Consider the following 13,404-nt stretch of genomic DNA (forward strand, 5'->3'; position numbering starts at 1 on the left):
AAGTTCACACAGGAGGAAGGAGAGGATAGTATTGGAGATCTAAAAGACATACTAAGTATACTATCTTCAGCAAGAAAAAAATTCTGAAAAGTCCATGATCTCACTTCACTTGCCATCTTAACTTGATCTCATTTGTCCTTATCCTATTCAGAAAGCCAGAGCTTCCAAAAGAAGGTTTATAAAATGTCGAGAACTTGGTTTAGCCTATCTGTCTAAAAGAGTTTAAAAGAGTACAACCACTATGCATGTTACAGCTTATTAGAGCTACAGGTGCGAGTTACGTGACAGGTATAAGAATGATTACTATTGACACTGGAAAATATAATACATGTAATACTAAATATCTTTTTAAAAAGTTCAGAAAAAGACAAATGCAGATTTCTGGAGATTTGGTTTGGATGCTCATTTTCTAGTGCACATATAATCATAATTCCATTCCTTCCTCAGGAAAAGTAGACATTCAGACCCTGGTTTCCCAAAGATATGAAGAAATGTGCATTCAATAATAATATTACGAGAATTGTATGCTGAACTGATTCCATAAAGAATTTCATTTATTCTGTCCAAGGATTTTACCATATAGTTGTCATTCATGCCTCTGAATTAAATTCATAAAACCATAAAATAATAGCTTCATCTTGATTAGTTTCCATGCTATGATGTTGTGTCCTACTAAAGGTATCTATGTCTCACTTTCTACCAGCTCTCTTTCTTTGCTTTTTATGGACCTTTGCCAGCAGTGGCTCAGCTATAATTGGCTTCTGTTGATGTAAATATTTACGGGACATCATGTAACCCAGAAGGCATCTGCTTCAAAAATATGTGTTTTATAGGGATCACCATGGCAGGTTTCCAGGAAATACTGGTGTATTCTGTAAGGGTTTTCTGTTTCTTTCATCCTTCTGCTGTAAATTGACACTGCTATCTTCCAGACTCAGGGAACAATTACTTTATTAAATATCCAAACCAGAAGCAGCCTGGCCTTCATGGTAAGATGGCAATGGACACTGCATGAAATTTACCCACTACTCAGGGGTTTCAAATTCCTTCTGGGATCTCTATGGGGTTTCCTATCACTTTGCCCTAAACCTCAATGCTCACCACTAAAATCAGTGGGTTTGGTGACTTTCCAAACCTAAAATGATCTGCTTGACAAATACTCAGGATTTCAAATGATGACCACAGAAGTCTAGAGCTCTGTCTTCAGCTGTACCAGCCTTGTATCAATTGCCTGTATGGAGCAAAGAGGAGGAGTGAGTGTATTTTTTTCTTTCAAAATGATATATAATTTTATAAGCTCCAAGGTCACATGCAATATTAGGCTATAAATCAAAAGAAACAATAATGATTTAAGATAATCTAATTAGGGCTAACATTATAAATAGGTGGTGATCAAGAGGATATGGTGTGAGGGATCAGGAAAATCTCCCTGATCTTTAATATTCCAGAACTTCTAAATTTGAGAATCATTTCTTTAGATTTTTCTGTTTGTTTCTCTGTGTCTCTCTTTGTCTTTGTTTCTCTTTCTCTGTCTTTCTGTATCCTCTCCCTCTCCCACTTTCCCCTTATCTCTTTTGTTCCTTCCTTCCTTCCTTTCTTCCTTCCTTCCTTCCTTCCTTCCTTCTTTCCTTCCTTCCTTCCTTCCTTCCTTCCTTCCTTCCTTCCTTCCTTCCTTCCTTCCTTCCTTCCTTCCTTCCTCCCCTCCTTCACTCAGATTAGAAGTGCACTGATCACTCATAGACCCAAACCCATTTGCCGAATGGCATAGAAATTTTGACCTACTGCATTTCTAATCTGGGCCGGTCCATCCTTTCTTAAGTGTTCTGATAGCTCTTCTCCTCTTGGAGGTTTACTGTATTGGTATTGGACTTATCCCTCCTATTTATTTATCCCTCCTATAGCTCAGAAATTTACACTGGAGAAATCTATTAGCCTCAGCCTCTCCATTAACGAGCCACCACTCCATGCTCTCTTTGATTTCAAAGATTGGTGGATGTGCCGCTGCTCTCTTTGATTTCAAAGATTTTTTTTAATCTCAAGAGTCTCCTATGAATTCTTAATACCAGGAATAGAGTCAACCGGACAGAAGGAAGAATTACAAATACAAATTTCCTCCAAAACAAACAAACAAAATCAAACCAGAAAATACTAAATTGAATTCTGAGTAGAAAAGCCAACAAAATTCAGCCTTTTTCATTAGAATGTAAGCTCCTTGAGGGTAGGTAAGCTCCTTGTTTTTGATTGTATTTATATCTTTTAGTCAGTCAATAAGCATTTATGAAGCACTTACTATGTGCTCAGAGTGAGTCATTTTCCCCACCCAAAATGGCTAAGAAATATCTTCTTACACTCTAGTGAGAACTAGCCAGGAGCACAACACATTGGTTGAGGTGGAATGGCACTAGCTGTGGGACTTCCAGGCATGTTGCACAGGGATGATAAGGCAACTAAACAACTTTTAAAAATTAAACGTTAAAAAAAACGTTAAAAAACTAAAAACTGGTCAGAAAAAATTCCAAGGGACCCCTGTGCAAGCATTGGACACAAGATCCAGTGCCATTTGGCAGCTATAGCCTATTACTTAGTTCCAGATCATAATTTCAGGGCAGAAAATAGTCACAGTCATAAGGGTGTAAGGAACCTTACTGGATAAGGAACAAAGTGCAAGGATGATAACAGTGACCAAAACTCTCCCCACACTGAGTTACAGAAACTCAAGCTGTTTATCCTCTCAGGACAGAGAATAATTCTAGCATAAAGTCCAAAGTCAAGAAATATAGATCAACAACCAAATGAGCAAACAACAATCAAAAAAAGAACTTGATCATAAAAAGTTTTTAAGTTGATAGGAAAGCTAAAAATATAAACTCAGAATAAGACAAAGACTTGAGAACATCTATAAACAAAGCCTCAGAGAAAAATGTGGTTTGGACACAAGTTCAGCAAGAATTACTAGAAGAGATAAAGAAACAAGAAGGAGCAAAAAAAATTTTTTAATCAAATAAGATAGAAGAAAAATCAAAAGAAATGAGAGCAATAAATATTATGAGAAAATAATTGACAGGTTGGTAAAAGAGGTATAGAACCTCACTTAAGAAAATTAACTCCTTAAAAATTAGAATGGGTCAAGTGGAAGCTAATGATTCCATGAGACATCAACAAAAAATAAAGTCAATGTTGGAGGGGATGTGGGAAAACAGGGACACTGATACATTGTTGGTGGAATTGTGAACACATCCAGCCATTCTGGAGAGCAATTTGGAACTATGCTCAAAAAGTTATCAAACTGTGCATACCCTTTGATCCAGCAGTGTTTCTACTGGGCTTATACCCCAAAGAGATACTAAAGAAGGGAAAGGGACCTGTATGTGCCAAAATGTTTGTGGCAGCCCTGTTTGTAGTGGCCAGAAACTGGAAATTGAATGGATGCCCATCAGTTGGAGAATGGTTGAGTAAATTGTGGTATATGAATGTTATGGAATATTATTGTTCTGTAAGGAATGACCAGCGGATGAATACAGAGAGGACTGGCGAGACTTACATGAACTGATGCTAAGTGAAATGAGCAGAACCAGGAGATCATTATATACCTCACCAGGTGAGGTGAAAGGGAGAGGAAGAATGGGAAAATTATCTCACATAAAAGAAGTAATCAAGGAAGAAGTTTTTGCAATAGGGGAGCAGGAAAACTTGAAACTCACTTTTATCCAAGCTAGTTCAAAGAATACACAAGCATGAGACACACACACGTATATACACACATGTATACACACACACAGAGTTGGGTATAGAAATCCATTGCATCCAACTGATAAGTAAAAGGGGAAGAGGCTAAGATATAAGAGGGAGGGTAGATTAAGAGAAGTGGTGATTAAAAAAAAATCAAACAATTTTTTGAGAAGGGGACAAAGTAAAAAAATAAATTAGTGATACCCATCTCAAGTAGCTATATAGTAATGGATTTGGAATAAGGAAGGTCTGAGTTCAAATCCTGCCCCAAATACTACTTGTGGGACTAATAGGAAAGCACTTAACTTTTCTCTACTTCAGTTTTATCGTCTGTAAGATGAGAACAATAATAGCACCTATTTCACAGAGTAATTTTGAAAATATATATTAAAAACCATGTGAAATCATTTTGTAAAATTTAAGGTGCTATATAAATACTAGCTGTTATTATTAATACTATACTATATATTATAGACTATAATACTAGCTATTATTATTCTATCTTAATCCATTATTGACCACTAATATCTTAGCAAGAATTAGTTATCAGTTTTACTTCTAATTGTAACAAATAGATAGGTAGGAGAGGGACTGAAAGAGGAGGAGGAAGGATGCCAAAACCAAATTTCATCTATTTAATTTTATTCTAACAGGATAGTTACTGCAGATGGACAGTGAATCTGGTCTAGAATTGAATAGAAGGAAGAGAGTGGACTGGATTGCATTACGGAAATTGTGTAGTGCTTTTAATGACTACAAGCTTCTCCCTGGGAAAAAAAACCCATCTTTTAAAACACCAATATATTTCTGCCGATGCTAAATGGCTACAAATCATGGAATACCATAATCTCTGGTGAATCCAAGTTGCAGTTCACCCAAAGGACAACAGAGAAATGCATATGAGTATACATAGGCATCAGAATGTTACCAATGAAACAAAAGTGACATGAAAATATCATCAAAGAGACATAAGACCTGGAAAATAAATTACATAGTAGTGAGGAACTAGAGAGAGCTCTAGACTTGGAGTTAAGATATGAGCTTGGGTATAGAAATTCATTGCACTCAACTGGCAAGTAGGAGGGGAAGGGGCTAAAAGAGAAGAGGGAGGGTAGATTAAGAGAGGTAATGATCAAAAATCAATTTTTTGAGGAGGGGCAAAGGTAAAAAAATATATCAACTCTATGATAGTGATATAAAAGCTTTCCTTTTCTTTCAGAAGAAAGAATAGAGTGTAAGGAAGAGGAAAGAATGACAAATAGAAAGCCTGGTCCTTCATGATCTTTCTCAAAAATATCAATTGAAATGACAAAAAATAGCAAATTGTTAGAAAATTCTTGAAGTAAAATTTAAATTCCTAAAAAAATGATCAAATTGAAAAATCCCATATAGCTAATAAAAATATGGAGCAAGAAAGGTAGGGGGAAATACTGGAAGAAAGGAATACCAAAACAGAATCAGGAGTATCACCAGAAAGAATTCAAAAAAATCCACAAAGAATACCATCAAGGGGCAGCTAGGTAGCAGAGTGGATAAAACACGAGCCCTGAAGTCAGGAGGACCTGAGTTCAAATCTGATCTCAGACGTCCTAGCTGTGTGACCCTGGGCAAGTCACTTAACCCCAATTGCCTCAGCAAAAAAAAAAAAGAAAAAGAATGCTATCAAATATATTATCAGGCACAGTTAAAAAATAAAATGAAGGGGTGGTGTTGGAATGAGAGGAATTAAAAGGAAAAATGAATAAAACCCCATCAAAAGTTAATACAAAATTCAGCAAGATGGAAAATAGAAAATATTTGAAATTATCAATGGATATAATTAAAAGTAGAACTAAATACAATAGAAGATAGAATACAATGCTGTACTATATAGTAGAAGATAGAATGGCAGCTATCAGAGTTAAGATGATAAAAACAAGCTTAGAACATAACAGAATTTGAAAAAGACTTCAAAATAATGGAAATAGAGAGGAGCAGGTATGAGAAATGGCATGACTGATCAGAATTCCTCTAGAATCTATGCTAATTTAGTCTTCCAGTCTTTTCTCCCAATACTCCCTTACACATATTATGCTTCAGTGAGAAGCATAGTAACTCTATGTTACTAGTCTAGTCTAGTAACCTATGATGAACATGACTTGTATTTTCTTACCTTTCTTCACAACATTGTTGCATCTCTTTCCCTTTTGTTCCCTTCTATCTTTACTTATTGTGGTCCTATATGCATTTCAAATTTCATCTTTCTTGAAACTTTCCCAGGTGATCCAAACCTATAGCTATTTCTCCCTACCTTGAATTTAAGTCAACAAACATTTGTCAGATATTTACTATGTGCCAGGCACTGTTCTGTGACAACCCCAAAACGAACACTAATGCAATTTTAGACTATATTAATAGTAGAATCTAAAACAAGGAAAGAAATGTTTCCATTATCCTTTGCCTTTTTCAGATCTCATCTAGGCTATTACATTCAATTTTGGGTACATGTTTTAGAAAGAACATTGACAAGATGGAATTCATCCAAAGGAATATGAACAGGATGATGAGGAACTGATAATCATCTTATGAGGATTGGTGGAAGGAATTGAAAGTATGTGACCTGCAAGGTCAAGATCTTGCAAACAACCAACACCTTGAAGTCTTTTTTTGGAAAAAATTGTTGCCTAACCATCTCTCCCATTCTGTATTTGGTATTTTTAAACTCATGCATAAAATTTTATATTATTTGTCTAAGCTAAGTATCACTGTATTAGATCCAATCTGAGATTTTTTTAATCCTGATTATGACATTCAATTCCTCTTAGATGTACCTTCTGGTTTCATGTCATCCATAGATTTCATGTCTTCATCTATATCTTGAATGAAAATCTTGAGCAGAACTGAATCCAGGACAGACTCTTGGGGCATTCTACTGGAGAGATCCTTTTGGTTTCACATCAATCCATTACTCAATACTCATTTTTTTATCCAGTTATATTCTATTTAACTATTATCATGCAGTTGCTATGTCTTTATCTTGCTCATAAAGGTGTCATGAATGATTTTGTTAAATGGCTTCCTAAAATCAAGGCACAGGATTTTGTTTTACTTTATCTTATTTTCTTCTAACCAGTAAATCTCCTTTTGAAAAAAACCTGACTTTCATCTGTGTTAAATAAGGAAAAAAGGTATTGTCTGCCCCAAGGCCAATATAGTTGGGGAGAATCTAGCTGGTAGCAGTTATAATGATGTAGTACCAATAGCTCTTAGTCTAGAGCAAGGGTTCTTAACCTTTTCTTTATCATAGCCACCATTGACCATATGGTATAGCCTATGGATTGTCGCTCAGAATACTGTATGTAAATGCCCAAAATAAACTATATAAGATTACAGAGGAAGCCAGTTATGTCGTAAATGATCAAAATAATAATTTAACCTCCCTCCCCCCTCGAGAGAGGGGAATTTGAGAATTCCAGGTTTAGGACCCTTTGTCTAGAGAGACAGAATGGTATAGTGGAAAAGGCACTTGACTTTGGATTCAGAAGAGTTGGTTTAGAATCTTAACTCTGCCTCCAATTGCATAATAGTAAACAGAACACATAATCTTTATGAATCTAGATTTCTTTGTAAAATAGGTCTAAGAATAATGTTCTCTATGCAGATTTTCATTATCATTTGAGATATCAGTGGACTATTGGAGATAGATGAAGGCTTCAAGTAGCATTGAGTAGCAAGCTATTGCTGTTCTTTGCCTGCCTTACTGAGGCAATAATGTCTCCAGAACCTATCAGAGTGTCCCACATGTAATAGATGCTCAATAAATGTTTGGTTTTCATAATCCAATATGGAATAAAACAGTCTCCTAAGAATTAGAATGAATATCATGCAGAAAGTAATGGATATGAGTAGACTGCTACATTTGGTCAACAAGAACTTTCAAAGAACAGTCACCAAAGGTGTCATTGGGCTGATTGTGAAGAATAATGGTTGCACTGATAGAGCACTTCACAGGTACTCTTGAGATGTCAGAAATTGAGCAAGTTAGGTAGACCTTACAATGAAAAACTTATAGAGAGAACCTAGGGAAGACTTACACAGGAAAGGAAGTCCTGGCTGAATGGCAATCTGCATTGTTGGAGTAGACTTCTAAATCAGTGAGATTATGGCTCCATTTGAGTATTTACTTTTCCATTCTTTTGGGAAATGCAGAATTGTATAACCAAAAGGTTTAAAAATGAAGATCTCCTTTTTCTGTTTGAATTAATAAAGTGGCTCTGCAGGGCAGGCTTCTCTTTCAGTGTTAGGGAATGTAAACAGGAAAAATTTAGAAATCTGGAGACCTGAGTTATATTTCTGGTGCCTCCATTATTTGTGAGTATAGCCAAGTCTCTTAACCTCTCTGAATCCCACATAATCATGGACTGGAGCTTAGCTGACCTCAAAGTGCCTTTCAGCTCTAAATTTTATGATACTTTAATTTCAATAATGACTTCTCACACACATACACACACAAATACAACTTTCACTACAGGAAATCTTCAACTGCCTTAGGTCTCCTCTTGAATATTTTTATGCTCTATAATACTCAATGTTTCATCTTCCCCTGCTAGTTAAATAGGTTAACCAGGACTTCAGGAAGAAAACGTGTTGAGAACACCTTATTTGAGGAAGAAGCGTTTTGTCAGAGCTTCAGGTTGAGTGTAACTTTTTCAAGGCAGGGAGGATTTCATTTTGATTTTTGTATGCTTAGGGACTTGGACATAGAAGGGATTAAATAAATACTTGTCCTGAAATAAATTGCCTGTGGCTAGGGAGAGGAGGGCATCTAAAAGAGAATGAATGGAATTTAATTTGTTTCAGTGTGAATTAATTCCACAAGTGTTTTTTGCTTACTTAGGACTTAACCACCATGTTGATATGTCATTGCTTTAGAGAAGCATGTAGAGTTGCTTGGACAGAAAGATGCATTGAAATACATCAGATAAAAGACTGGATTGACCAAATAAATGATTCCATGGAATGTGAAGTACAAGGAGAGTCAGTGGAATGAATGATTCTGGTAGAAGGGTCTGGAGATAAACATATATCTTCTGAAATTTGACTCAATGACTCCCATCTCTAGATTCTGTAGCCTCAAATGATCTAAATATCATTTCTAGGGAAATCATGAAATTTTAAATAATTTAACTGTAATTCATACACACACTTGTGTGTATGCACATATAAATCTTCATGTTATCTAGCACATTTTTTGGAGAGACGTCTTTGGTTTGGTTCATAAAATCTGACATATAACTTAGGGCATCATAGCTTTGAAAAGATTGAGAAATCACTGAACTAAAAGGTTGCTATCACAAATCTATATATTAGATTTGGGAAGAAAATACAATTGTAGGGAACATCCATTTATCTTCAGAGAAAAACTTTATCATGTGGGATAGTAGATTGGGACCTGACCCTGAAATCAGGAAGCTGTGTTCAAATTTGGCCTCAGATACTTAGTAGCTGTGTGACTCTGGCCAAGTCACTTAATCTCTGCCTCCCTTAATTTTCTCAGCCATAGAATAGGGATAATAGTACTGTCTACCTCCCAGACAGTGGGTTTGAGATAATATTTATAAATTGCTTAGTACAGTTTTTGGAACAGAGTAGATGCTTAATAAATGCTTTTTTATTTCAAATCAATGGCAAGAAATGAAAAAAAAGTGAAGAGAATAGGCTTTTGAGTTGGAATGTAAAATGCTAGCCTGTTCATTCATGAAGCCATGGCACATCTATGAAGGGTGAAGACAGAGAGGAGATGGCTAATAATAGGGAATGAGAAATATCTGAATTTTAAAAATATTGAGCCTGAGCCTTGGACTCCGATCCCTACCCAATGCAAAAGAGCTGTCAAGAAAATCAGAGAAGTCTAGTGATGGATTTCCTGTTGATTTTGTTCTTAAAGTTAATTCATATACACATACAGGAATCATTGAAAGGACTAATCATGCAAGAAAATTCCAAGTTCTGCATTCCTTTTTGTTTCTTCCACCAGAAGAAATGTGTCAGTTAAGAAATATTAGCAAAATGGGATGAACTCTCTTGGGGATAGACTTTATCATTATTAAATGTTTTCCAGGGGAAGTGATGTGACAATTTGTTAAGGATGTTGTAGATGGAATTCATACGTTGTATAAGGTTTGGATTACACTAAAGTTGAAGGATAATAGGATCATTGATTTGAAGATATAAAGGCTTTAGAAGGTTTCCTAGTTTTAGAAAATCCCTCATTTTACAAATGTGGAAATAGTCCCAGAGAAGTTACACAGACAATAAATGTTAGCCACTGCTGACTTCAAAGCCATTGATCCTTCTACTTTCTACACTGCTTCTTCTTGCCTTCCTATGTTGTGATTCCAGAAAATGTAATTTAATGATTTTCAATTAGTGCAGATTAAGAACTTAAACCTGATATCAGATCTTGACCATTCAGGAGATGGCAATGGTATAGGCCAGAGCATTCATTAAATTAGAAACAAAATTGAGAATAATAGCATAACCTATTATTTTGATGACCCTTTTTTCTCATGAAGAAGGAAAATAACAGAAGGTAATAATACCCCCATGAGAGAGTTAATTACTTTCAAGATCTCAGCAATTTATTAAATTCACTGAGGGCAGGGACTATGTGTCATATTTCTTTGTATTCAGCATAATTCCTAAGTCAGAAGTGGGACTCCATTCACACATATTTAGTGATTGATGATCCCAGAAAAATAAGATTGAATCAAATGAAAACAATAATACTGATCTATCAATAAAGAAATGGAACTTAATATTACTTCCCAGGTTTTTCTTCCAGCTTTCCACAAGACTTCACTTTAGCTGGAAAATGATTTAAACATTTATGTCCCTGTATCTCTATTCATACTATTTTCTATCTGTAATGCCTTCCCCAGTATTTTCTGCCCCTAAATCCTAAATATCCTTAAGGATCAATCTTCATATGTTTTCCAAGAAGACTTTCCTATTTAGACTGAAGCAATATTTTATACTTCTGAACATTTACAACACTTGGAATCTTATTTGCACTTAGTTAAATATTTTTGTTATTATCAGCTATTGTGTTGTGTCTTGATTTATACTTGTATGTGCCTTTAAGAAAGGGACTGTACTTTTACCTGTAACCCATACAGAAGCTGGTGCATAGGACTTATTGACTTACATGACTCTGGAGCTGAAAAAGATCTTATAACATAGTCTAGTTCAAGATCAACATTTTACAGATGAAGTAGAGAACCATATAGATATTAAAGGACTTATTGAATGTCACATTATTAGTCAGTGGCTAATCAATCATTTAATAAACATTTACTAAGTGACTCTTACATGTCAGGTATTGTACTAAATGCTAGAGAGGGAAAAAAAAGACAAAAGACAGTTCCTGCCCACAAAGAGCTTACAATCTAATGAATTATAATGGAAAGCCAAGATCGGATAAGAACCCAGGTGGGTTCCTGACTTCTGGTCTGTTGGTCTCTCTACTCCACCATCCTGCTTCCCTTAGCACTTGACATTTGTCAAGTTGATTTGAATATAGCATGTGATGGAGATAGATACTTCTGGAGCCTTTTGCTTTGTCTTCCTAGGAATCATTCTTCCTTTACCCAGGAATCAAAATTAAAAATCACACAAGTCAGTCCTATTCAACTAGATAAGGATTTGAATAAGGGAGGCAGTTTCTAGAGGATTCAACTTTATTTTTTAAAAAAGACTTTCTCCTCTTTGCAAGTTTCAAGGATTTAAACAACAAAGAACAATGGCTAGTATGCAAGAGAAATATCAGGTACTATCAGTCTGAAGTATCAGGACCAGAGCAAGCATTGAAGTGGCTGGCAAATTGACTCTCTCACTAAGGAAAAAATTACAGAGATTGATATGTCTAAAAATTGTCCTTGGACACTTCTAGGATTCTGCTTTGAAGGTGTTTAGGTTTTTTTTTTAACCACCATAGTTAGGTTGGTTTTTTGCTCACTAATGAAATACTCGATAATTACTGCCAGCTCTGAAACAAAAGTTAAAAGTTTCCAGTTGAACAAAAATACTCACCTGTGCCATGTAATCCTGTATCTCCAAGTGCCAGTTTCTTTTTTTTTTTTAAAGCAGGAATATTATTGGTTGAAAACTATATCTGCAAATGGATTTGATATTGTTCTTCATATTCAAAGATTGCACTAATATTGACAGTATTGTTTCCAGTTCCATCATGAGCAGAATGGAGGCTTGAGTTATGAATGATGGGGATGTTTTTAGTGGCACTATTCTCATTCTCTCCCCTGAATCCCTGGAGAATAGTAGCCACCACAATATCAAAGAAAGAAAGACAATGAGGATGAGGATGAAGAGACAGTTGGGAATGCTGCTGCTAACCTTTCACAAGGATGGTCCTGGCCTTAGCCCATTCTGCTCTCCCATCTGATGTCAGCAGACCAATCGGTGGCAACCTTTCTTCCTCATTGTCAGCCATTTTGACTATTTTTCGTAATTGAGTGAACAGATCCCCTTCACTGAGGCGACGGAAATTAATGACCACATCCAAGACAAAGAACTGTGGGGGAAACAGGTCAAACATTTTAACTCAAGAAACTAAGCTTAAACAGAGACCCAAAGGTACCAGGCTCTCACTTAATTCTGAGGGAGGGTCCTAGAGAAGAAGGAAGCTCTGGGACTCCAGCTTTCCATAAACCCTGTAGGTGTGGCTTTTGGTAGTTCCCAGTAGGATGTGATTCAAGTCTAGTGTTAAAACTGTTGGATGTCCTCGTTTCCAAATTGCCATCATATAGAGAAGAGTAGGTAGACTGAATTTGGCTGAGTAAAAATTTGTTTGCTAAACCTAGATCTGATAAAACTTTTATCATTTTATTCTTATGTAGCTATGAATACTTGAAGGTCTTTGAATTGTTTAAGATCTCATTCTGGAGCATACATATACTTGTTAATTTCCTCTATTCTTTAGGGATTTTCAGTTCAGGGTGTAGTTTCAAATTTCTTTAACAACTTTTCTTAATTATTTGATACTCCTACTTTTCATAGTAAGATAAACACTGAAGTATCTTTCCCCCTAACACACAACTGGTGACTCAAGATGATTTACTCCAAAAAACTTCAAAATACCACATTTCTCCTCCTCCCCCTCGAATACAGCCAAGAAAGACTAAAAGGGACTGAAAAGTCCATGTTGCAGAGTTACTCAATTGGGCAATTCATGAGACTTTGTTGTGAGTCCCTGAATTAGATATGAAAGGTGTCTTTTTGCACCATGGAAATTCCAAAGTGTAGTTTTAGTTACCACTGCTAATTTAATTAATGTCACCAATGGGACATCACCCAGCACTTTTGTTCTCAAACTTGTCCCATGTGTTCTGTCCTTAGTGAAGCTGCAGAAGAACAAATTGATGAACATTCTCTACCTGCTAACTCTCTAGAAACATGAAGACAATTCTTAGGTTGTGAGAAGTACCATAGCTTAATGGCAAGAGAACAGCAATAATTCAGAGTCAGAAGACTGGATTCTAATCCTCATTAGTGAATTGGGCTGTGCCTATCTCCTTAGGGTGTTGTGAAGATCAAACAAATTCATGGATGTGAAAGTGCTTTGAAAAGTACAGAGCACGCTATAAAGTCAAAGTATTAAAATTAGATTATTTTTTAATT

General features: G+C 35.8%; 1 protein-coding gene across 1 annotated transcript in view; it reads right to left on the reverse strand.

Annotated features, from left to right (window-relative positions):
* Positions 1-13,404, reverse strand: part of CHAT (choline O-acetyltransferase) — a 79,206-nt gene that overhangs the window by 47,343 nt on the left and 18,459 nt on the right. The window contains exon 5 of the mRNA XM_051973824.1: positions 12,121-12,298. Coding sequence (XP_051829784.1) covers positions 12,121-12,298 — 178 coding nt within the window. The remainder of the gene's footprint in view (positions 1-12,120; positions 12,299-13,404) is intronic.

The sequence above is a fragment of the Antechinus flavipes genome, chromosome 2, assembly GCF_016432865.1.
Source record: "Antechinus flavipes isolate AdamAnt ecotype Samford, QLD, Australia chromosome 2, AdamAnt_v2, whole genome shotgun sequence".
Lineage (NCBI taxonomy): Eukaryota > Metazoa > Chordata > Mammalia > Dasyuromorphia > Dasyuridae > Antechinus > Antechinus flavipes.